We start from the raw sequence: 26305 nt of genomic DNA on the forward strand, positions 1-26305 counted from the left end.
ATTTTCAACTTGTTCTCAACCAATTCATACTAATTAAAATTAATGACTATGTCTCTCAAGTACTTGTCATCTTCGATGGATTTCATGAATCTAGACAGTAAGTCCAATTTATTAAGACTCGCCATCATCATCACCATCTCCATGACTACATTGTCCACCACTTCGATCGCTTCCTTCAACTTTTTCTCCAAATCAATATTTAGTAATCACTTCAGTTTCCATATGAGCGGCGACAACAACATTGTTCGCTGTACTGATAGCTTGGATGCGAGATTGAAGTTGTTTGCCAGCTTGCACTCTGGGAGAGAAGGAATGAAACACTTAGAGTCCATTTCAAATGAGAATTTGCATATGAGATCGAAGAAAAATCTTCTCATGATGTCCTAATGTCTAGGGGTGTTCGCGGTGCGGTTTGGATCGGTTTTGAGTAAAAAATTCATCCGATCCGAACACTATATTTACTTATGGTGCGGTTTAGATTGGATGACTTTTTTAAAAAAATCCGATCTGATCCGATCTAATTTCGAGCGGTTTGGATTGGATTGGATTTGCGGTTTTGTAAATTGAAAAATTAAATATATATAATAAATCTCAACATCAAATTTCAAATAACCAATAATGACATAACAAGTCTTAACAATATCTTAAAACACCAACGATAACATAACTATAGAAATAAAATTATAGGTTAGTTAAAATAAATAAATAAATCATATTTTGAACATAAAATATCTATTAAATAATAATAATAATAATAATAATAATAATAATAATAATAATAATACATGAAAAATATAAAAATGTATAACAAATTGAATATGTTATAAGTATAATTATAAACATAATAATAAAATAATAATATTATAACGCATTATGCGGTTTGGATTGGATTGGATCGGTTGTGAAAAGTATATCCGAAATTCGATCCGATCCAGCGGTTTGCAAAAAATAAGATCCAATCAAATTTGAATTAGTGCGGTTTTAATCGATTTTCGGTTTGGATTGAATTAGATGAGCGGTTTAATTTGGATTGGTTTGGATTTGAACACCCCTAGTAATGTCCAACAATCTATATTGTACGTTTGCTAAAGAGTGGAGAAAGGCGTGTCTTTGAAGTAATTGTGGAACTTAGTCTTGAGAACATGGTAGACGTTGTCGGGGGTTGGAGGTGATGCTGTTATCGAGGATGTGGATGTGGATGCTTCTGGTGGGTAAAGTGCGGAGGAGGTGGGTATTGCAGTCATAGAGATTTGGAAAGTGTGTGGTCTATGACATATTAAGGTAGGTGCGACACGCATGACAGTTATACCATGGCTTGATTTTGGAGTTAATGAAGAGGAAGGAAAAGATGGAGAAGAAGGCTGTGAAGGTGAAAAATGAGAATATAAATATTCGGGTCATGCGAAATATAATAAAAATTGGAGGAGAACGGTGTCGTTTAAATAAAGAGAGTGAGAAACTATTTTGTCCTTTGTTAAAATTATAAGAAACTATTTCTTCTATTAGAATTCATAAAACAAAAAATTTAAGTGACTAATAAAATTAATTGCTAGAGATCAATTAAATAATTAATTTTAATTAAAAATTAAAATGTCTAATCTAAATTTTTTTTTGAACTAAAATGACTAAATACTCATATTTTTTCTGTAGCGTGCAACAAACATATTTTTTAACTTGTAGACCAAAGTAACCAATTGTAAAATCCACAGTTAACCTAGTCTATATGCTAGCCTACACGTGCAAGCTCACCATGGAGTCTTTGTTAAGCATTAGTATCATTCGGTTATACCAACATCACACCTCAATAACCTTCCTAAGAAGATTTGAAGATAAAATATATTCAGTGGCTTATGTTTTAAGATTATATGACTCATATATGTTCCAATATGTATCAAGTGCATCACTAATAAATATAGACGAATATTTTAATAAAAAATTTATAATTGTTTTTATGTAAAAAAAATTTTTTGACTCTTGAATAATAAATTAAAGAATTAAATTTTGATATATTATAAAAATATTATTTTTATTTAAAATATAGTCAAATAAATAAATTATACTTTTATACAAAATATCTTTATAAAAAAATATTTTTAACATTTTTATTTAAGTAACTCTCATAAATATATATGTCATTCTATCAAATATTACATCTAGACAAATTACTCCTTTGTTATATATTATACATGTACACTGATGCTATGTTATTTTGATAATCAAGTTGATTCAATAACTTATTTGCACACTAAAAGCCAATAAAAAAGAAGAGAAGAAAAAAAATTTGATTGAATTTTGTTATAAAAATGATTTGTTTACCCAATATTTTTCTATATTATAATATAGATTGGTCCCCATAAAAATAATAATTATTAGTCAAATAAACGCTTTTTAATTTGAATATAAAAACAAAGGAAGTGTTGGACTTGCATATAGAGAGGAAAGGTGCTTCACCTCGTTGTAAAATCAGAGGAACCAGAACTCGGACCCTACGAGTTGTGTTCTCAAAACGGACGGTCCGAATTGCGGTTTGCAAAACGCACGGTCCGTATTGTGACAAGGAGGGCACGTGTTGCGCAGAGGCTTCTCCCTGAACGGTGGTGTTGCACCCAACATACTAACATAGTCCATACTCACCATCCGAGTTACACACTTTTACCATTCACTCTGAACTTTCCCTTTCACCCTTCTTCTTCTTCATTTCTCCATTCTTTCAAGTTTTGCATGGTGGAAACAGAGTAAAAATGTCAAAGAAACACAAAATTAAAGATGTAAATCGACTTGAGTTTCATATTATACATTATCTCAATCATTCTGATTATGTAAGTTTTTTTTTTAATTTTTTAAATATTTTATATTTATAATTATTATTGTTAGAAATTTAATTATTATAAATAAAATGATTATTAGCATTTTTTAATGTTTGTAAGTTTTTTTTGAAATTTTTTTATTAATTTTTAATTATAATTATTATTGTTAGAAAATTAATTAATTATTATATTTGTTAGTTGTTGAATTTTAAAATGTAATTTTTAAAATATTGGGATTTTTTTGTAAAGAACGTAATTTTTTTTATAAAGAACGTATTTTTTTAATTTTTTTAATATTTTTTATTATAACTATTATTGAAAACAACGTTAGGTTTTTTTAAATTCTTTTAAAATTATTAACTATAATTGTTATGAATAACGTTAAATGTTATTGTTGTTGTTGTGAAAAATTGTTAGTAGTATCATTTTTAAAGCACGTTACTTTATTTTGAGAAATTGTTAGTACTCACTAAATGATTAGTAGTAGAGTAATGCTAGAGAACCAAAAGGGTATTAGTAAAAAATCAGCCAAATACTTTTGGGTGAATCCAAAATCTCTACGAGTTAATATATATAGATGTTTCTTCTGCTAAGTATCAAAATGTTTCTTTTTTATACTAAATGGATGTTCTTTTATATATTTTTCGAATTTTTTTGTATTGAAAACGTGAATGTCTTTATTTCTTTAAGAATTTCATATTTTTTTTAATTTTATAAATATTTAATTATTTTTGCTAAAATATAATTGGATGTTTCTTTTGTTAAATATTAAGATGTTTTTTTTCATATTAAATAAATATTTTTTTTATAATTCTGTAATTGTGTAGTTTATAGTCTCTTTAATTATTAAACGACACCTAATATCCCAAAACGCAGAGAGCAACATCCTCATATAAACAATGAAATCAGCTTTCTTCCAAACATTGCAAACAAAATAATCAACCGTCTCCTGGCCCAAGTAGTTAGCATCGTTCAGCCAATTGGGTCTCAGGATCCCAACCTCCAGCTGGAATACGTCACATTTCGGCGCAGCTGGATGGACACTGAACTGAAACGACGTGCCGTTGTTCCATTCGGCGTCGTACAAGATGACGTCATCGAGCTGTTCTTGAATGATGTTCAAGTTGCGCCCATTGATCCAGTCGTACCATAGGTCAATCTTTTGCAGTGCTCCGCTTCTGTTCATGAACAGCACCGAGTGGAATTGGTGCGGCCAATCTGTTGGAATTAGATTTGGAGATTCTTTAGGGTTTATTAGCTGCCATGGCTGCTTCAAGTGGAGTCAAACACCCAGAATAAGGAAAAAGGTGTGAGCTTTCAACTGCTTCGAATGCGTTCTTGCGAGTGACGCCGCGGTTGAGGGTGGATAGGGTTTGAAGGAGGTGGTTGAGGAGGGAAGAGGAGAAGGTTTTGTCTGTGACGAAGTCGAAGGTGGACTTCGTGTTGAAGCAGTTGTCTTGGATGCGCTTGTTGAGGGCGTCGCGGAGAGCCTGGAAGTCGCCGGCGCTTCCAGCAGCATTGGTGAGAGAGAGAGGTCTGTGTGTAATTGTTGGAGGTGGGTAGGTTAATATGAAAGAGAAGAGGAAGACTTTTATAGGTTTTAATTAGGTTTACTTAATTAATTTTAAATTTTGAATTTAAAAAATTTAAAATTAATTATTAATATAAATTAATGTGGTTTTGTTTAGTTTTTTGTTGGTAACCGCTTGATTCCATATACTTTTCCTTAGTAGTATCATTTTTAAAGGACGTTACTTTAATGTCATTGTTAGTACTCACTTAATGAATAAATATCTTGATTCCGTGAAACACAGCAAGAAAAAACTAGGAAAACAAGCCATTGAAGAAGGAGAAGAAGACTTTGAAGAAGGAAAAGAATACGCGACTAGATCTCTTCCCTCAGTTACACACTTTTATATATGTCCATAAAACAAAATCGGACCCTTCGATTTTATCCCCCATAACGTTAAAAAAAATTACCCAGCACAAACAAAACGGAGAGTCCGAATTGCACGATTCAGATTACAAATTCTTGCAACTACAAAACGGACCATGTGATTTGTGAAGCAAAATTTCAAGACCAAAAAACTCACATGATCCAAGTTGTTGTATCTTTGGTTCAGAAAAACCTGTCCCACATTTTTATCTTGCACGCCATAACTTCATATCTGGATTTAGCACACCCAAACCTCCTATATCCATAAAATTGAGCCTCAAAATAATTCCTAATTATTTGTGTTGTTAGACAAATAGATTCTAATGAGAGGTATTAGTTGGAGTCCATCTATTTGTTCCGCTAAATGTAGTGTTTAACAAAAGCTTATTTGTCTTGCTTTTGATACGTGACATCATTACGGTCACGTCATCTACTTAATAGTTACTTAAGATTTTTTCGTTTATAATCAACGATTTAAAAGAACTTATTTGTCTTACGAAAATAAAACTTAGAGACTTTAAATAAAAAAAAAAATTAGAGACAAAAGTATTTGACATAAAAATTTTTAAAAATCTTTTTAAGTATATATTCTTTTAAATATTTGAGACAAATAAAATAGAAAAAAGTATTATAAAAAAATACTTTATTCTTTTTAATTATGATCTTTGAAAAAATATTTTGGGTTAAGCTTGTTTAACCAACCATTCTATTATTTGGAAGCAAGTTAACAAGAGAAATAAAATATATTTTTGTTTTACTAGTCTAAAATAACAAAAATATTACGGACAAGAAACACATATTTCATATTTAAACAATTTTTTTAACAAAAATAAATCATAATATTATTAATAAAGTGTCATTTGTATGATTGTATCCATATAACATATAAAAATACATAATTTTTTTCATAAATAACCTTTTACAAAATATCTTAAAAGCACTTCTTAACTTGTTTGCTTAATGGAAGTTTATATATTATTCTTCCAACATTAATTAGTGAATAAATTAGTGGCAGAAACTTTAATTTGACAAGTTGGGCTATGGCTGAATCAAGCGTTGGCGTTAAGAAAAAAAATTTGCCGAATAAAATTATGAGATTGACTTCTAAATTCTGATGATGAATTTGAATCTAGCACATCTGAGAGCACCATTAATTAAATAACATTATCTCCCAATTGGAGGAATTTAATTTAATTAATCACTCCACAATCATTTTTGACAAATTGAGCCAACGCACGTTAACATTTTGACTTTCGTCGATTCCCGTTTAATTAAAAAAATATATTTATATAAATATTTGTGTTAAAATTTAAAGGAGGAAATTTTTTTCCAATTTTGGTATTGTTTCAAACTTTCGTTAAAAATACTATAAGATTTGAATGAAGTAGTACAACTCCATTAGAATTATTGATTAGCATGTGTACTAATTACCTTTTCAATTATGACTTTTGGGACTTCTAATTAAATGCAAATTAAAATGTGATTAAATACAAATTAGTTTAATACAAGAAAAAAAAATATTTGATGAAGGTGATTGTCGAATAAGCTGAATTTCAAGCTACAAAAAATTGGGTTTAACAGAAGCTAAGCATATACTAATGGTTGGTAATATGTTTTAGATGTAAAGTAACTACAAATGGGATTGTGTGTTAGTTTTTAATTAAAGTAATGGTTGTGTGTACCACTCTATTTAGTATTTATCTTGTTCCTTATGACAATACTGAAAGAGACAGGGTAATTGGAGAAATATTTTTCCTCTTTTTAAGTCAAGAAGCTATAAAATAAATGGTAAAAGAAAATCAAACTCTTTTTACTAGTAATAAATTGAAATTAATATCAAATTAAGATGGCATAGAAATAAAAGGTAAAGTAGCCATAAAATGGACAACTAAAAATTAGCAAACAAGCACCGTGTTATCTCGTTTTTTTTTTTAAATTAGAAGTGAGACTTGAATTCATAATTTTTAGATAAATATAAAAAAATTATGTTATTTAAATTATAATTTATTAACATCTTATTTATTTTTTACGTAAACGAAATATGTTTAATGTATTATTTTATCTGTAAATTAGATACAATATTATTTTTCTTTATTTATCTCAACGACGAGATACATATATAGAAAACTCATTTAGTGAGTAGGAATGTGCATGGCCTGACCCGAATATTTTAAGGGCTAATTTTATGTGATTTTACCGAGTCTAGAGTCGGGTAAGGGTCTCAAAAATAGACGTAATCATTATTTCGTTTCGGGTTATCCGAACTCGACCGGTTAGTTCAGTCATCATACACAATTAATATTTTGTGTTATTAGTAATGGATGATAGCTATTCTTATGTGGAATTTAAGTATTGTAAACCTTAATATTTTGTGCTATTAGTCATTATATATAAGACTATAAATTAATATTTTATGTTTAAAATGCATAAGATTTTAGACTAATGCATAATATTGTGTTATTTGTATCGATTTAAATATTTGGTGTTATTAATATTAGTATTGATTATGGTTATGTTTTAATTATAGAGAATAGTTAGTTTTTGTTATATTTTTCTAAGTGAATTTTACCATATCAAATAATGGTTGGAGTCTTGAAAATTTAGATATTTTCACATGCTAGCTTACAAGAAAGTATCAAGGTAATGTAATATTAACGGCTCGGTTTTCACATAATTTTTATCCGGTATAATCGTGACTCGAAAGTGTATAGATTTTATTGGGTCTAGAACCGACTTCAGATTTAACAAATAGACCCGATATATATTTTAGATTGAGTCCGTGTCACATCAAATTCAGTTTTACCCGACTCATGCACACTCCTAATAGTGAGAATGAAATAAGTAATAAGGTATATAAACATAAATTTTTTTTGTGGGTGTCTATAACTATAATTATAATATTTATTTTATTTATTTAAAAGAATTCCAAAAATTGAGTATGTGGTCTGAAAAATAAATCAATACATTTGAAAGGAAAATATTAAGTTAGTTGTTGTCTCTATCCCAATCGCCTTTTAAGTTGTGTTTTCTTGTCACTCGTTTCATTTTAATTTTGATATTGATTTGTCTTATTTTCTTTTTTCGGGAAAAAATAAAACGTGCCTGTTTGAAGACATGAAAACTCGTAGTTGAGGAAGAATGGTGTGCCACGAAGCTTTTTTTTTTTAATCTGCTAGTCCTGTCTACTTCAAGCTTCAATGATTTAATTAATTAATTAATTAATTTCATACAATTTATTATTATTATTATTAACAATTAGCAATTTCATATGAAATTCAATTTGCAAGTGCCTTTTAATTATGCTTTGTGATAAGTAATAACTGATAAGCTTCTTTTATATCATAATAACAACTTGCTAAGCTAGCCCCCTCCCCCTCTCTTTTTTTCTATACTAAAATTTAATATGTGATGATCTAAATTAGTTTTACAAATTTAATTTGATAGTCTAAACTAATTTTATAGATATATTTCATTACGTGTTATTACATACATTAGTAAAATTAATTTTTATAACTAATACATAAATAATTATATAAAAAATAAATACAGTTAAATAATATCAACAATACATAAAAAGTAAACACTATTTTTATTTTGTTTTGAGGAGAGGCAAATGTAAATATTTTTAAATTTAAACCAGTCATCACTCATGAGTTATGAGAGATGAAAAGAAAAGTTCGAAAGGTATTAGGAAAGAGAAAAAAAAAACTAACATAAACAAAATATTTTAAGTGTTTTTTTTTTATTTATGAATTCAAAATATATAATAAAGACACGACGAAGTTTATATAGTATATTTTTACTAATTTATCTTTTATATAACCTATTTTAGTTAATATATTTGGATTTTTTGCTTATATAAATATTTAAAACATATTAATTCTTAACTTTAGAAATATCTTTATGTCATTTTGCTTAAGCACCCCTAAAATAGGTTTGACAACCATTTGTAAAATGGTTTAGAAAAAAAGAATGATGTGTAAGTGTGAGGAAAGTAAATTTATAAAGTGAGAGTGGAGCAAATTGAGAGTGATTTTCATATAAGTGTTTTTCATTCCTTAAAAAAAAGTTTAACAGCAGTAGATTAGATTTAACAAACTTAGGAGGTACAAAATGAATATGATTGAAGCAAATGTAAAGACTAATTTCAATTGATCAGATCATTTTATTATTTATTATCGATCCAAATATTTGTCTAATGCACGCATCAAATAATAAAAAATATTATAAATAAATATCTGAATTCAATGTATATTAATTAAATATAAAACATATATTTTAGGAGTTTGACATAATTTAAAAATTATAAGTAATCATTGTATTATTCAATAACGGATAGCATTCTAACACCAAAAATGCAGACGTGACGCGTTCTGGTGTCAGTATATATATCTCTCTCTCTTTTTAACTTATTTTAGAAATGTATCTTTTTTATAATTATATATAAAAATCATCATTTAATGCATAATTAGATTAATCGTCAATTATTATAATATAATTTTTAATCAAATATAATCAGTGACAAATTGACATTCACTACAAAAAAATATTGAGCATCATCAGATTTGATAAATCTGCCGGTAATTAGTTTACCATCGGTTTGAATTTGACGGTATAAATGATGCTGAAAATTTTTCACCGGCAGATTATTTTGTCCAACACTAATTACCAGGGAGATTTTGCGTCGGATTTTGTAATTAATGCGACGAAAATAAGCGGTTGATTACTGTCGGAGAATTTTGGCCCCATATTATGTTTTGTGGCATTTAATTACCGTCGAATTATTCCGCCGGTACGCTTTTTTTATTCTTTTTTTTTGCACAATTAGTAGTCAAATTAAAATTTTTGTTTACAAAATTAGGATACAAATTCAAAATTATCGAAAATCAACTAATGATTTTATTAAATATCAAGGGTCTGAATATAATAAACGGTCAAAGAAGTAAAATACAATGAAATAGACATAAAATAAATTAAATTCCTAAATCCTACGTATCCCGGTAATCGTTGTCGTCGTCGTCTTCCCCCGTTGAGACGGCGGACTAAGAGCTTATGTCGATGCCACACTAGCAGCGCCGCTGCCTCTAGCGCATATTTGGTCGTTGTACATCACTATCTGGTCTTGTAAATGCTCTAGCTACTCCAGCTTTTCCATCAGCTCCGATCTGATGGCAACGGTGTCTCCCACGAATGCAAGAAACTCGTTGTACCTCTGTTCAGACTGCTGAGTTTGTTGGTGAAGCTCCTATGTGAGCTTCTACACCTCCTCCCTCAAATCAACAACTTCTTTGGAATTGGCAGGGCTAGTGGTAAAGGCAGAGGCAGATGAAGTTGCCAATGTGGAGGTCCGAAGGCCGCTGGCGAAGAACCCCAACCCATAGATGCAATTCTTGTAGGGCTCAGAAGTAGTCTCACGCCAAACCCTATCAGGATCTACGACTGAGGCATCAGAGCCGAGATCGTCCCCACTAGGTTGAGATTGTTAGGTTGCGACCTCCAATCTTTACGTGTAGTCGTTCTATATAACACACGTTGTGATTAGGATGATAGTTAATTGCTTTAAATCGAATATATTTCAAACATAGAATTAATTAAACTCACATAATGAACCACAGATCGCTCATCATCAAATCTCTCCTTGTTGGCCTTCAATGTATGGATATACTTGAAGGTCTCCGCCAATATCGCCTCACGCTCCAACGACTTAGACTACACATATTGAAACCAATTGATAAAATAAATTAAGTAACAATTAATTCAAGTAATAATTAACAAAGATAAGCAAACTACATACTAGTTTACTCTTCGTCTTCATGAAAGTCGCCGACTTACCGGTATACTTCGACAACCTCGGCGAAGTTCTATTAGTTCTGTTCGTCAGACGATGACGCTTGAACCCCTCATCAGTACTAAAGTGGGCATCCATTTCCTTCTTAATATCTGGACGAAGCCAAATCATGAGGTGGTCACGCCCGGCGCCCTTGACAAATGTCTTGCATCATCTGCTAAAGTCGCCTAACTATCCGATGGTCATAGATCTTCCTAATGAAGATATCATATTTCATATCCCATTTAAATTTCTCCTACACAAAGTAATTCAATAACATTAGTTATTTGAAATAAAATACAGTTAAAATACAGTTGATTCAACAACATTGGGTTACTGCCCACTTTTAAAACCGTCGCTCGCTGGTCTCAGTAGGGATCTTTGTGTAACTCGACCATGAGTTGTCACACATGGACTTAATCACATTGGAGATCTCCTGTGTACATGCATTGTTTGGTACAAACCTATCAATGAAAAACTTAAGATTAGAAACACATAAAAATACAAAAAACTTAACAAATTCAAAATAGATTGCGGATAAAAGACATTAAAATAGAATGTACTCATGCCTGTATGCCATCAGGCCAAATCCTCATCCATATGACGGGCGTTGGTGGAGGTGCATCTAGCTGGGACGCATTAGAGGAATCAACTACCACGGGCTTTATCATTGGAGCTATAGGGGTGGAGGGGGCGTGGTAGAAAGAGCTACGTAGTTGGCTTTTGGGACCATGATAAACTGCTGGTCTGTGGGACCCGCCTGTGACGTCACAGGGGTCGACGGGGTAGTTGGGATAGAGGGTGATGACTGAGAAGTCATTGGGGTACCGGTGGAACCCCCCTCTACCACGACCATGAGACACACTCGTGACACCTCTGCTACCTATTATTGTCATATCTGCAAAGAGAATACCAATTAACATAATCATATATATACAACACAAATTCTTCAATATTTATATTATTTTAAATTTTTTTTTGACATAACCTCTTCTAAAATTGGACATATATCTATTTTTACGGTTTTCATAAATCCAACCAATCGCAATCTACAACATCAATCACAACTCAACTAAATTTACAACAAATCCAGCAGAATATATTAACTTGTTTACACTATTATATACATTTATAAAGATATCATATATTAACTTGTTTATATTGTTGTATACATTTTTGTTTCAGTTATACTAAAAAATTTCAACAAATAATTGTTATGTATGTTCATCCAATCATCGTGAGGTTTATTTGGCAATAATGACTTTATAATATATTACTTCATATTTATTTATAATAATTTTATATTTTTTATGCATTTATATAGATTAACATATTAAATACTCAATTAGAATTAATCTTTTCCATTCTCATTAATTCATATAAATTATTACATTCCATAAATTATAAGACACAACTACTAGCATAGATAATATATGATGATTTAGGTACAATGTATAATTAATATCATTTCTACAATACTAAACTTATATTTTTAAATATCATAAGCAAGTAAATACTGTAAATTAAATTTAATAGCTGAAATAATATTTGATAGATTCCAATTCTTATAAAATCTCTTTATCTTATTATATGACCTAATCTTCACACGAGATGATAGATTCCATGCTAGCTATAAGATTGGTGTGGTTAGACAACAACTTAATCTAAAGAATCACAAATGGTCCATTATTTTTGCTGTATTTTTTTTAATAAATTGGATTTTTTTTTCATTTTCGTTCTTAATATCTATTTTGATTCCTGAATTACTTTTTTTAAGGAAAAAATTCTGTGGTGAATCTTATTTTTTTCAAAGATATTTGAATATGAGGTGAATTATCCCAAATGAATTTGAATCATTAACTTTAAAAGTTTCATGCTCATAAATTCTTCTCCAAAGTTGATATTCCTCTATTCCGTTTCAGTATACTATTTCAGAATTTCCTCACTCCTTCTATCGATATTTTAATATCTTATTAAATTTGATTTTTTTTCCGTTATTTTTTCTCTTGATTTTAAAGTGGAAAGAAACATAAAAATAATCTTTTTTAAATTAGTATATTTGACTTTTATTCTACTTATTCTCATCATATTTATGTTGCATTAAATTTTTAGTGATGGATTACTTAAAGTAAAAATATATGGTGATTGCTCTCATACCCCAACATTTGTGCTAAAATTCATACCCTATATATGTGGACCAATATAATATAGACATGTGGCATCATTAATCCTAGTCAATTAATAATTAAATAATTTTAAAATCTTAAAATTTAATGTATTTTAAAAGTATATTAAATATTATTTGTATACAAATACGAATACGTATATACTTTAATCATATATGATTAACTATGGTTAAACATTTTTGTTTATTAAAATTAAAACAAAATTAAAATAAATAATCCTCATCACGCTATCTGCGACTACTTGTAATTGTGATCAACACTCAACGAGGTTATTCTATCTCTTCTTCTCCTTCTCCTAATTTCTATCGTCTCCACCGTCCCTGCAAATTTCTGCCAGTTTCTGTTTCCATTCGTTCTAAGTTTCACTTAATTTGGGGATTTTATCCAAAATCAGGGCTGAACAAAACACCTCTTCTCTTTCCCATCAGTCTTCTCTTCCTACCAAAACACCCACTGGCTGAACACCCAACCCTTCATATCTGAACCTCTCCACCATTGCCGTTCACCGCCGCTGCTCACCGACACCGCCAGATCCCTTCTATCTCACAGGCGTTCGTCTATCTCCATCTCCATCACCCGTCGTTAGCCTCCGTGACCACGATTACAGCGCCCCCTCTTTCCGCCTCCAACAGCCGTGTCGCCGCGGTCTCTCACGTCCTGAGCCTCCGTGACTCCTGTGTTCGCCGCCTCTGATCCACCAGCGTAGCGGCGTTCTCCATCACCACACCCTTGACGTTAGGTTAGGCATTTATCCTCTGTTTAAATAATGAATTTCATTTTTTTTTGTTATGGGATTGTTTCGATGCTTGCATGTTCAAACGGTGAATTTTATTTTTATTGATTTATTTATGAAACAAATTTGCTACCATTGATACAATTTTTCTATCTTGTATATCTACTATATAGATTGATCAACTAGATTAATTGCACTATATTTTATGATTGACTCTGGAATCTGAAGTAATTAATCACCTAATTGAAATTATGTTTCCAATTGTTGAGCCAATATAAGTTCACTGTTTAATCCTAAAATTGCTATTTGAAATCTTGTTTAATTATCACCCCCAAGGTTGTCAAACTCGCGAGTCTAGGTAAACTCGTGGAGCTGACCTAGACTCGACTCGTAGACTCGACTCGTAGACTCGACTCGTAGACTCGTACGAGTTTACCTGTTATACATTTTAAAAATATATATATATCATGTATAATATATATATTTACTCAGATATAGACATTTAAACCTAACAATTTCAACATCAAAACACATAATAAATTAACCTAATACTAAAATTACAAGTTACAACAAGTACTTTGGATCACACATTTAAATCCTTCACAAGTATTTATCTAGTTCAACATAAAACACACAATTACACAATCAAAGGTTTATAAGACATAACCAAAACACAAAAGAAAACAACAAAGCAACAATTAAATTTCTAATAAACTCTAAAACTCAAATCCTCCAATATCTTCATCTTCCATGGCATCAACATCATCATCTTCACCATCTTCATCAGAAACATCATTTCTTTCAGCCTCAGGTTCAACACGGCCAACAAAATCTTCATCATCATTCACATGTTCATCTTCTTCCTCTATTAAATTTTGTTGTGGATCCCCAATAAACTCATTCTCACCTCCCTCACCCATGTTGAATTCATTACTATTCATACCTGGAATAGCAAATTCATTACTATTTGGATCATCATTAGTATTGTCATTCATTGGCAAGTGAGAATGCTCAACACTTTCAGCAATATTTTCATTAACATCCTCAGTTATCCACTCATCATCAGAATGCACTGCATCAAATTCAAGTTCTGGAGTTTTTCTAATTTGCTTGCCCTTTAACTTCAAATTATACATCACATACACTAGATCATTCATTTTCTTTTGATGCAACCGATTTCTTCTCTTTGTATGAACCTACAAACATATAGTGCCAATAGTTAATAAAAATAAAAAAATTAAAATTAAAATAAATAATGAATAGTTCTAAGGAAGTAAGGAATAAGGAATTACCATTTCAAATGCACTCCAATTACGCTCACAACCAGATGAACTACAAGTTAAGCTTAGAACTCGGATAGCAAACTTCTTTAGTTCTGGACAACTATCTCCATAGAAGTCCCACCACTCAGCAGGTAGCATGGTCTTCCTACTACTCTTTGCAGTTTCATTACCAAAGAGGCCTCTAGCATAATGAAAGTCAGGAAGCTGTAGACCAACCTTTTTCCTTTCTTCCTGGTTAGGAACTAGTTTTTTCAAACAACTATATAGGCCAATCTTAATGTCAGCATCATCAACCATGAAATTTGGTTCATAGTGATAATGAGGATTAAGATAATACGCAGCTGCATGCAATGGTCTATGCAATTGACTTTCCCACCTTCCATCAATAATTTCCCATATAGGTTCATAACTAAAAATAACAATGCAAATGAATAAAAATAAGAAAATTAAATAAATAACTGAATATAAGAAGAAAACATGGTAACATACACATACTAACATGATACATTGATAATCAAATATTAAAGCTTTCAATTAGTCAAAACTCAAGATTACCTCTTTTTAACACAACCGAAGTTAGTCTTGATTGTTTCTTTGGCGTTTCTCATGCCTTCAAAGATGAAACCCATGGCTGGTTTTTCATCTGAATCAACCAAGCGAAGGACTGTAATGAGAGGAGCAGCAGCCTTGAGGCATATGACAATATTCTTCCATAGCCTACTATCCAAGGCCATGTTTTGAACTCTTATTCCTTCAGGCGTTGATGCAACCTTAGTTGTCTTCCAATCAGCAGAAGTAAACATAGTCATCAACGGTCCTTTATTATCATGAAGACAAGTGAGAGTCAAGTACGCAGTGGCGAATCTTGTGGCACCTGGCCGAACCAAGTCCTTTCCCTTTGTAAAATTCCTCAACATGCTAATGAGCATACTCCGAGAGTAGATAAAAGTGGTGATTTTTCTTCCCTTTTTTTATGGTTGTTTCATGCACCTTTAGCTTCTTTTCAAAATCCTCCAATATCAAATCTATGCAGTGTGCAGCACATGGTGTCCAATACAAACTTTTTCTAGTCTCCATCATTCTTTCTCCAGCAGCCTTATAATTAGCAGCATTATCTGTAACAATTTGGACTACATTCTCTTCACCAACAAATTGTACGGCATCTTCTAGCATTTTGACAACTTTATCCGTTGTTTTCGAGATGTCAGAAGTGTCCAATGAATAAAGAAAAACTGTTCCTTTAGGGCTGTTCACCAAAAAATTACAAATACTACGCCTTTTTTTATCAGTCCATCCATCCGACATGATTGAACAACCAGTTCTCTTCCACTCCGCTTTAAATTCAGTAAGCATTTCATCAACATTGTTTACTGCTTTCTTTAATTGGGTTTCTCTTAACTCATGGTAAGAAGGAGGTTTATAGCCAATTCCATATCTACCAACCATCTCACAAAACTTTAAAAATTCGGGATTCTTAATAACATTGAAAGGAATAGCACTTGTATAGAAAAATATGGCACATTGTTGATCACATTGTTCCTTTAGATCCTTCTTCATCATTTGATTTATTGTTGATTGAACTTGAGCCCCTTTTCCTTTTGTGACAAAGTTGCGAATATCTTTCCCCTTTTGTTGAGAATTGTCCTTTTCCTTTTCTGTTTGTTCAGGATAATCCTCATCATCACCAAATCTTCTCTTCTTCAATGATGTTTCTTTAGCCTCCACACAAACTTTCAACATCACAGCCTTCACTTCTTCAAGTACTGAAGCACAAGGCTCTGAATCCTCTTTAGTACTGGCAAGATGATGCTTGAATCTGTAAATCCCTCCGCTTATAGTTTTTGAGCAATAATTACACTTCACTTTTTTACCATTGCCTTGAACATCAATCCCATGTTTCCATCCTATATCACTTCTATTTCCAGTTGCATTTTTTCTCCTAGAAACAGCAGGTGTAGGTCTAGGAATACTAGGAAGCGAAGACCCTGTCCCTGAACCAACATTCTCAGACATTTTGTATTTTTATCCCTAAAAATCAACAACCCAAACAACAAATTCAGATTCAGATTATCCACTAACTAAATTCAGATTCAGATTATCCAATAACTAAATTCATAACTAACACTAGTTTCAGCTACACTTACAACAATAATTTTTAAAAGATGAAAAATTTTTAGCATCATAAGACTTAATCAATAATCATCAGTTCATCACTCCAAATGCAGTATAGCAAGCAATTTCATTTAAACAAATTTCTCATTGTCATATGAACCCCCTTTGAGGTCATCAATATCAGATCAAGCACAAACAAATTAAAACAATGGCAACCAGAGTCAACCACCAATACTCCAATACTCACTTTATCACACAAGACACAACAGATACATTTTCATTTAAACTAACAATTCAGACTTCAGAGTTCAGACTTTCAATTAAACTAACACAGTAAGTCAGTAACACTAACTAACAATTCAGACTTCAGAGTTTCAATTCAGTGAATGTGAATTCACTAATTCAGACTAAACATAACTACATAACAGAAGCAGAAAACAAAAGAAAAAATATATATAGCAGAAGGCCAGAAGCACTATCCACAGATTTTAACCATGATTGAAGCATGAAGCATGAAGTACAGATTACAGAAGCAGGCAAGCAGCATCAGTTTTTTTCACACATTAATTTTTTTTTCAACAGATCAAACGCAGATCAGGGCCTTAATAAATTTGCAGAATTGAATAATTGCAACCAAAATTGTTAGCATTTGAATTAGTTTAACAAAATTACCTTGGAGATGGGCACTTGGGCAGACTTCAGAGTTCAGAACTTGAAGCAGATCGGCAGTGCTTCAGTGAAGAAAAACAGAACAAGGCTCACGAGGGCAGAATAGGGGAGGGGAGGCAAACGGCGTGGTGGACTGGTGGTGGGCTCTGGCGCTGTGCGACTCTGCCTGGTGGTGGCCTGGTGGGCTCTACGAGACTGCGACTCTGCGTGGTGGTCCTTCACTGGGCTCTGCGACGCTGCGTGGGTGAGAGGTGGGGGACGAGCCGACGACGACGAGGGATGAGGCGAGGGGAGGTGAGACCGTGAGAAGGCGAGGGGTCCGTCTGGACTCTGGCGTCCGGCCTCTGCGTGGCGGCGCAGACAACGCTGCCGTTTGATGGTGGAGGGTGTGAGACGAGTGAGGCTGGCCGTGAGTTTGGTTGAGGGAGTCACTAGGGTTTCAAACTTTAGTTCACTCCTTCTTTAGTGGGTGTGGGTGCCGAGTGGGTTTAGGTTGCGGGTTTGGGTTAGCGCCGGTTTTGTTTTTTTTTTTTTTTGGGCCAAAACGACGCCGTTTTGGCAAAAATGGGCAACGAAATTAAACTCGCTGACTCGCTAGCAAACTCGCGAGTTTGCACGATTTTATCCGAGTCTAGCCGAGTCAACCCGATTCTACCCAGAAACGAGTTTATGTCCGAGTCAACTCGATTCCACTACCTAAACTTGTAAACTCGTACGAGTTTACGAGTTAACTCGCGAGTTTGACAACCATGATCACCCCCAAATTACAGAAGAAACAATAAATGTTTGGTTGTGTGTATACTAATTATATGAAGAGCATTTGCATTTGTCAAACAGGTTGCTGATTACTTTCCGTTCCTTGAAGTAGTCTTCGTATTTTTCATCCATTCACATTTTAAGATTCTGGTTAACAATGAGAATTAGAATATTATCCACAATAAATTATTGTCAATTTAACAGATTAAAGTTTTAGGAAAAAAAGAATGAAGAAAAGGAAGACAAGAAAAGTTTAAAAAGAGCGAATTTAATATTTAATTTTCTCTTGAATGCATCTGAGTTATGTTTAAAGTTTTGGAATTTGACCTATCATGAAGCTCGGTTAAGCTTTTTTTTCTTTTTTGTTTGGAGTTTTGGAACTTAACAAATCATGGCTGTCTAGTTTAATTTAATTTTTTTTTGCGTGTTTGAAGGCAGTTTCATCATTTCCATTTTTAATTTGTTTTTCTTATCTAATTTAATTTGGTTGTGTTTGTCTTTCTTCTCTCATGTCTATAGGTATTTAAAAAGTTTCATGTTCATTTTAAGTGGTATGTCTTTTCTGATTATCGTGAGTTGTGCAGAGATGTTATTGGTTTCAATTCATCACATTTTCATTTCCAATCTACAAACCACACCCAAATAGAAAGGGGAGAGTTAGCTGGTTTCACTTTCACTTTCAGTCGTCCAAAATTGTCTCATTTTTGTGAATTAGCCTGGAGAAAGAAAAGAGGTTGGGGATCAGCTATTTTTTTGTGAATTAGCCTGTATGTAAAATGGAAGAAGCCGGAGAAAGAGAAGAAGTTGGGAATCAACTATTTTTTGTAACGTATTTAAATGAGCAATATTTGAAGTTATTCACTTTTAAAATTAATTAGTAACGTATTATTTATTTATTGTCATCATTATTATTAAGTACAATAGTAAAGTAAAATATTATCTCCTTTAAGAATTTTTTCAAATAAGGTTGGAAAGTTAAATTGTATATTATTTACTTGAATAATAATGCTAATAGTCAACAAATATTTTTAATATATGTATAATTACTAATAAATATTTTTTATGTATTTATAGTTTTTTATATTTAATAAAAGAAATTGTCATATAATCTCACCAATATTATTTTTTTGAAATTATTCTTTTAAAAAATTATTCTAAAAACAAATAAATGATTTATGTTTTAAAATTTGAATTGAACTTGATTAGTATCATATTAATTACTGATTGTCATCATTCAAGTATAAAAACAATAAATTAAATTAATGTAGTAACGTATTAATAATCATATAAATAAATAATCATTATTTAATATTTATTCTCACCATTCAAGTATAAACTAGTAACGTATTAATAATTTATTAAGATATGCCTAATGACAATAAATTAAATTATAGTATCTTTAAATGAAAATACCGAAATAATTTTTTTCCAAAATAAAAAAATTGTAACGACACTATTTTGGGTATAAAAACAATGGCTTCAATTGTATTATGCCACTAAATATGCATAGATCATAACTTGAGAAAGGTGTGGGTAGATTTAAAAAATTTTAATATTTACATGCTTATCTAACTCATCATGAAATTGAATTTGTACACGTATTAAAAAGTCATTAATTCAATTGAATGCATTCATGCATGAATCCATCATGATTTTGAGCCATTAATTGAATTGAATTCATTCAAGGCATGAATCCATCATGAAATTAAAATGTACATGTATTAATAAGTCATGACTCATGAAAAATAATACTCAAATTAAGCATTTAATTTCTGAAAAAATATTTATTAAAACTTTGTAAAATATAAAAGTAAGAAAACTTGTATCTCAAATTCCAAAAACGGATATTAAAAACTACATATAAGGATCTCAACAATTCTACCACATTGTTCCAACAAAAAATTTAAACTCAAATAAAATTACTTTTTAACTAAATTCTTATTTTTCTCTTTAATCTTCTTGTAGTTTTTTTCTGCAGCTTTTAAAATGACTCCTTATTTTGTATTGTATGGTTTAATAACCAAATCAAAAGCAATGCGCATTCTTGTTGTGTCGTCAATCTATAATTGAAATAAAAAATAATAAGTAACAAATCATGAATTTAAAAGTAACTAATAATTATTAAATAATATTAAAGTGTGCGTACCTTGATGGAATAATTGTCATTTTTAGCACAATCTTTCATCCAAGTTGCTACCCAAATTCCACAATCATTATTATTTTAATAGTGTAGAAAAAAAAAACACATATAAAAAAGTATACAACATAATATAAGAGAAATAAAGTAGAGATACGATTAGATCATTACGAGCCAATTTTTTGTTCTCCTGTTTCTATATGCTTTGGATCAGCAAAACGAGAAACTTTAGGCCTAACAGTGGTTTCAAGATCATAAAATGAGTCATCTTGAAGCATCTCTTCAATGTACATAGCCTATTAATTAGTTAAGTTAAATTAGTTAAACACTACTCCTATACAAAAATTTACATATGAATCATAGATGTTAACGTTATAGATTTAAATAATTACCAGCTTCCTAATATTAAAATCTTTTCTCTCAATCTTTTCATAGTTTGGCTTAGAGTCCAACCAAATTATCTGACGTTCGTGCATATCAAACACAACAAGATACCAATGGATGTTGTCTTCATTGACAGGCACAAATATCTAAATATAAAATCAAATTAAATAAATTTTAATAAAAGTAAGTATTGAATATTGAGGTTATATTTAGTTTAAGTTAAAGTATTTTTACCTTATGAAGAGTTTCTACCTTTCCCATAAAAGATTTTTGATACTGTACTATCATTTTGGAAGGAGGATTTTTTTCCATGAGTGCAAGTTTCTAAACAAATGTAAAAATATACATTAACGATATAGGAGTATAATATATAAGAATAAAATAAGTTAATTACATGTAATTAGTAATTAATAATTAAGTACTTACAGAAAACACAGTAGACATATACCAATGTTTTAGATATCCCAAATCTGACCTTTCCTCGTTAGTTAGTATATGAGCATACACACATAGTATCTAAATACAAAAAAAAATCAAATTCAGTTGGCTCATTTTTTTTAGACAATAAAACATGAAAATTAATATAATTATATTTATCTTTTTAAAAAAATGATAATTAAGAAAAAAAATACTTACATCTTCATCAATCCATCCCTTAGGAATTAAGTTGAAAAAACTGTCCCTATTTGCATCAAACTTGGAACCTCTTGCTAAAATTTCATGTCTGTTATAATTTTTTTTGCAATTAAAAAAGGTAATTATTTAAATTCTTATATATAATGTTACAAAACAGTAAAAAAAATGTAAATTATATATCATATCTACCTATTAATTTCATCTTCTTTGTCAGATCCAAATATATATGTAGCCACTTGTATGTCTGTTTCATCTAATTCCATTCCAGTAGGTGGTCTAAATACAACCGGAAGCCACTGTAATTGAACCAATACATAAAAATAAATTAGAAAATTCTTGTAACACTAAAATTTTTGAATGCAAACAAATTTAAAATCTTCAAAAGATTCACTTAAAAAAAAAAACAAAAAATTATAACTTACAAATGGTGCTTCAATTCCAGAGTCGTTCCGGCGCAAACTTAAGTTTGGCAAAGTGTTATGGTTGATGGAATATCCAGTTGGAGAATCCTTACCCAACAAAAACTTTGGAATTTCAGTTGGTGACGATTTTGGAGAATAGAGTTTTTTTCCAGCTGAACCTTTGCGTGGTAATTCTTTTTTATGCCCAGCATTAACGTTAGTCTTCTTGGCTATTGTTTTAGTACTTTTGTCTACGGGAGACTTGAGTTTTCCCATAATAGCATCGGTTAGTGGTGTGCTGGGAATATGGGATGCAAAGGGAGGAGGATATGGAGGCATATGCATGTGAATCGAAGGGGGTGTACATGGAGGTGAGGTTTGAGTAAATCCTGGAGAAAGACCATAAAAATTTGGCGGTATAGGGTGGAAGAAAGGCATTATGGGTTGATGTAAACTAGTAGAAAAATTTGGTTGGTTGATAGAATACATCTTTTGAAGATTATTAACAGTTTCTTCTATTTGCTTGAGTTGTATATCCATTTCTTCATATTTTTTATTATTGACCTGTTAAAGACATGAAATTATTTTAAAATAGGTTATTATTCTTTCAAAATACCATTTTTAAGTGATGAACTTCACCTCTGGTGCTTTGATTTCTTCTTCCTTCATGATTGAGTTTTCTTTGTGCTCAAATAATATTGTGTTATCGTGACTGTATGAAAAAGAAAAAAAATCATAAGATACATAATTAGTTATATTAGTACTTAATTTTTTTTAAGAAAATACATTATTACAAAAGAAGATTATGTAAAAAACCTGGAAGATATCTCAATAGGATCGATTTGGACATCAATTTTAGTTCGTTTGGACATAGCTTCGCTAACTCCATCTCCATCCATGGATTCTTGTAAATGAAAAGAATGAATTGATTTGAAAAATTATGTGTATTAGTAAGATGTAATCAACTAATTCTATTAATTTTATAGTGTAGTTTAGTGCATATTTTCAAAAGGCCATTTCCATTTTTGTTTTAGGTAAGTTGATTGATTTTAGTCCATTACACATTACTGATTAGAACTTTCTATATTTATTTTAAAAGTTTTTCAATTTGACCTATTATAAACATAATTACATATAATTTGTGAGTTTCCTATTTTGTGGATTTGTACGTTAATAAATTTTCACTTTATATTAAAAATATATGATCTATTTTTTAATATTATTATATTTTTTAAATCAATTACAAAATTTTAAATATTATTTTAATTAATTTTTCTAAAAGAATTAAATAAATTTTTAAATATTCTAGAATATAATATTTAAAGATTAATATTAATTATTAGAATTATATATAAGATTATTTAACATAAAGTATTTACTTAACATACGCTGTTTATGGGTTCAGATGTAGAGTTTAGAATTTAGAGTTTAAGGTTTAGAAGTTTGATATTAGGGTTTATGATTTATAATTTAATAATTAGAGTTCGAGTTTTAAGTTCAAGTCATTTAAATTTACTAGTTGATGTAATTCAAATTGAGGTTTACGGTTTATGGTTTAGAAGTTAGGGTTTAGGGTATAGAATCTATGGTTTAGGGTTTAGACCTAGGAGTTTAGAGTTTAAGATTTAAACCGTTTTAATCACTGATTTACTGATTTACTGCTTCAACTGGTTCAACCGTAATATAAGCGAAAAAACCAAAGTTGCGAAAATTGGACCGGTCATAGAACTAAAGTAATAAAAGGAGGAAATCAATGAAAATAAAGAGGAGCACGAAGAATATGTTGATGAAGAACGGCGAAAATTGAAGTACTCACGACCGACGACGGCGTGGACAGAGGCGGGCTTCACAGCGAGCACAGAGTAGCGGCGGCGGTTTGCTCTAATAGGGTTAGAGATTTTGCCATTTTAGTAAATACGGAGAGTGAGATAGAAGGGAGAGGGGATTGGGGTCTTCTACGCATTTTTCTTTTCTTCTTTTTTTTTTTTACCAAAACGATGCCTTATGCTGAAGAGGAGAACCAGAGCTTCAAAAAATTCGGTCGGTTTTTTGCCGGTTTTTTGCAGGCTAGTTTTAGACGTTAATCGGACCGGCCTACTAACCGATTTTCAGTTAACCCGGTCGATCCGGCCGGTCCGGTTCGATTTTCAGAATCTTGGAAAAAACTGTTTTATAATAAAAAATATAAATAAATTATAAATAAACATCCTAAAATATAATTATAATCTAATGTAAACCTTTAAATACATTACAAATTTAAAGCATTACATGAAATTTCATCAGCCAAAATCTTATAATCTTATAAAAGATAAGGACAAGTGAGGCTTCATTATAGAGTTAGGGTATGAGGGTGCCTTCTAAAGCACAGAGGTGTGGAGCGGTGCGGCAAAATAGCTGGCCGAATTAGGGAGAGTGAGTAAGTGTTCAATGAAGGGGCAAGTGGATTAGGGTTCAGGACTTTACCGTTTTCCTTATTAATGAACAAAACGGGGCCGTTTTGGTAAAAAATTTGAAAATTGGCCGGATTTCGGTTCGATTCGATCGGCCCATTCTTGGCCGGTTCGATAATCCAATAACAATTTTAAAATTTTTTTAATAATTAGGGTTTAGGATTTAGACTTTAGATATTATAGTTTAAGGTTTAAAAGTTAATAATTAGGGTTTGAGTTTTAAGTTCATATAATTCAAATCTACTAGTTCACGTCATTCAAATTTAAGCATATAGTAATAAGTTAAACCATTATTCACTTACTTGATTAGGGTTTAGCGTTGATAAATTGGCATTTATAGTAATATTTAGGTTATCCTATTTTAAATACATTTATGTTATCCTATTTAACATTTAACATTAGGGTTAAGATTTAAAAGTAAATAAATAATTTTTGCTATCCTTTTTAAAATATATTCTATTAAATTATTAATACGTTACAACTTGATATATGATTAGAAAAATACATATTAAATAACTTTATATATACGTTACCAATATATTACTACTTGATATATGCAATAATAAATTATTATAAGTAAATGATTTATTTCTTTTTTTTAAATAAAACTTACTAATTTATTAATATGTTGCAATTAAGTTGTTATTGCAATTATGAGATAGGCATTAATTGTCAATTTATTCAACTAATTGTTTTATGGTCAATCTCCTATGTAATTGGTTCATAGTCAACTCTGGGAATCAATTTGTGGTCAATAATTATTTTATTATTTAATTAATTTTTGTTTTTATAACTAAATCTCACATCAATTCATTATTAATATCATGTGACAGATTATGAGTAACAGGAGATATACAAAATTGATGCATAAATTAGTACTTAATAATTAACAAACATGATATTAAGATTAACGTTGTGCTTGTAATTGAGCTTAATCTAGTCACCAAAAAAATATTGGGCTTAATCTCGATAAACAAATTAAAAAGGTAAGATGGTAATAAAATTATATATTGGACCATCAACTAAGTTCATGCTCAATCTTATATAGGCCACATTTCAATAATTAAACTGTTAAAATTAATTCAGAAAATTCCATTCATAAAACAATAAAATGTCGTCACATAAGTCTTAAAATAAAAATTTTTTGTATGTTCTTCCTTCTCCATACCAAGACTTCCTGTCACGAGTCACTACTTTCTATTTTTATTAACATCATGAACCTCTCCATTCCAAAATAGATTTCCATTAGGCACATTATAATAATATGGAGAATATGACTGGTACAATGGTGTTTTATTGTATGGATGATAAGATGGAACGGAAAATCCTGAAAAGGTAGGATACACAGGTAATCCATTCAAATGCTGATTTTGGAGCTTCACAGGATCTATTGGATTAGGTTGACATGTTTTTCCAATATCATGGTTATTTGGTTGCCCACTCTAAAAAAATATACACAAAAAAAGTTTAATATTTTATTAGTTAAAAAAAAACACTACTATTATATGTGTAATCCATTCACGATACAAACCTTATGTGCATTATGTATATTAGAACATCTTCGTTTATGCTTTTTGGACCTTAAACTTGTGTCATCAACTCTTGTATCCTACATACAGGCATCTCATATGACATGATTAAGTAAGTATATATTTAATGAAATCTAAAATTAAAATGCATATATAATAAAATTGCTACAAATTACTGTTTTTGAAAAAAATATATATTAAACAAAAAAAGAATGGTTCTTATGAAGAGGCAAATTTATATATTGATGTTCACTTTAACATACCTTGGTAGCCTTAACTCCATTCTTATTCTTTTATGTAGCTAATTTATTTGTTCCATTGTCACTAAAATATCTGCGATCTACACTCTGAACATTGCTCTCATCATTGCTTTGGTAATTTGTTTCTTCCTCAGAATAACTCTACAATATAATAAAATACATTAGACAATATTTAAATAAATAGATAAATAATCTTTAA

General features: G+C 30.6%; 1 protein-coding gene and 1 long non-coding RNA gene across 2 annotated transcripts; both read right to left on the reverse strand.

Annotated features, from left to right (window-relative positions):
• Positions 1–14205: 14205 nt before the first annotated feature.
• LOC112709439 (uncharacterized) lies at positions 14206–16785 on the reverse strand. Its single transcript, XM_025761324.1, has 5 exons — positions 15763–16785; positions 15328–15668; positions 14782–15181; positions 14433–14685; positions 14206–14321 (listed from the first exon to the last, which is right to left on the reverse strand). The coding sequence occupies exons 1-5, from the start codon at positions 16783–16785 to the stop codon at positions 14206–14208; spliced, it is 2133 nt and encodes a 710-aa protein (XP_025617109.1).
• Positions 16786–25478: 8693 nt separating this feature from the next.
• LOC114924504 (uncharacterized) lies at positions 25479–26247 on the reverse strand. The gene is made up of 3 exons (XR_003811881.2): positions 26110–26247; positions 25849–25926; positions 25479–25759 (listed from the first exon to the last, which is right to left on the reverse strand). It is a non-coding gene; the product is annotated as an uncharacterized lncRNA (long non-coding RNA).
• Positions 26248–26305: the final 58 nt, after the last annotated feature.

This window comes from Arachis hypogaea, chromosome 9 (genome assembly GCF_003086295.3).
Source record: "Arachis hypogaea cultivar Tifrunner chromosome 9, arahy.Tifrunner.gnm2.J5K5, whole genome shotgun sequence".
In the NCBI taxonomy this organism is placed as follows: Eukaryota; Viridiplantae; Streptophyta; class Magnoliopsida; order Fabales; family Fabaceae; genus Arachis; species Arachis hypogaea.

Excerpts from the sequence above, each read along its gene's own strand:
- LOC112709439 (XM_025761324.1), bottom strand. The coding sequence starts at position 16,785 with ATGTCTGAGAATGTTGGTTCAGGGACAGGGTCTTCGCTTCCTAGTATT. Across the intron at positions 15,669-15,762 it reads ATTTTGAAAAGAAGCTAAAG|GGAAAGGACTTGGTTCGGCC; the intron begins GTGCATGAAACA and ends AATTTTACAAAG. Across the intron at positions 15,182-15,327 it reads TTCGGTTGTGTTAAAAAGAG|TTATGAACCTATATGGGAAA; the intron begins GTAATCTTGAGT and ends TGTTATTTTTAG.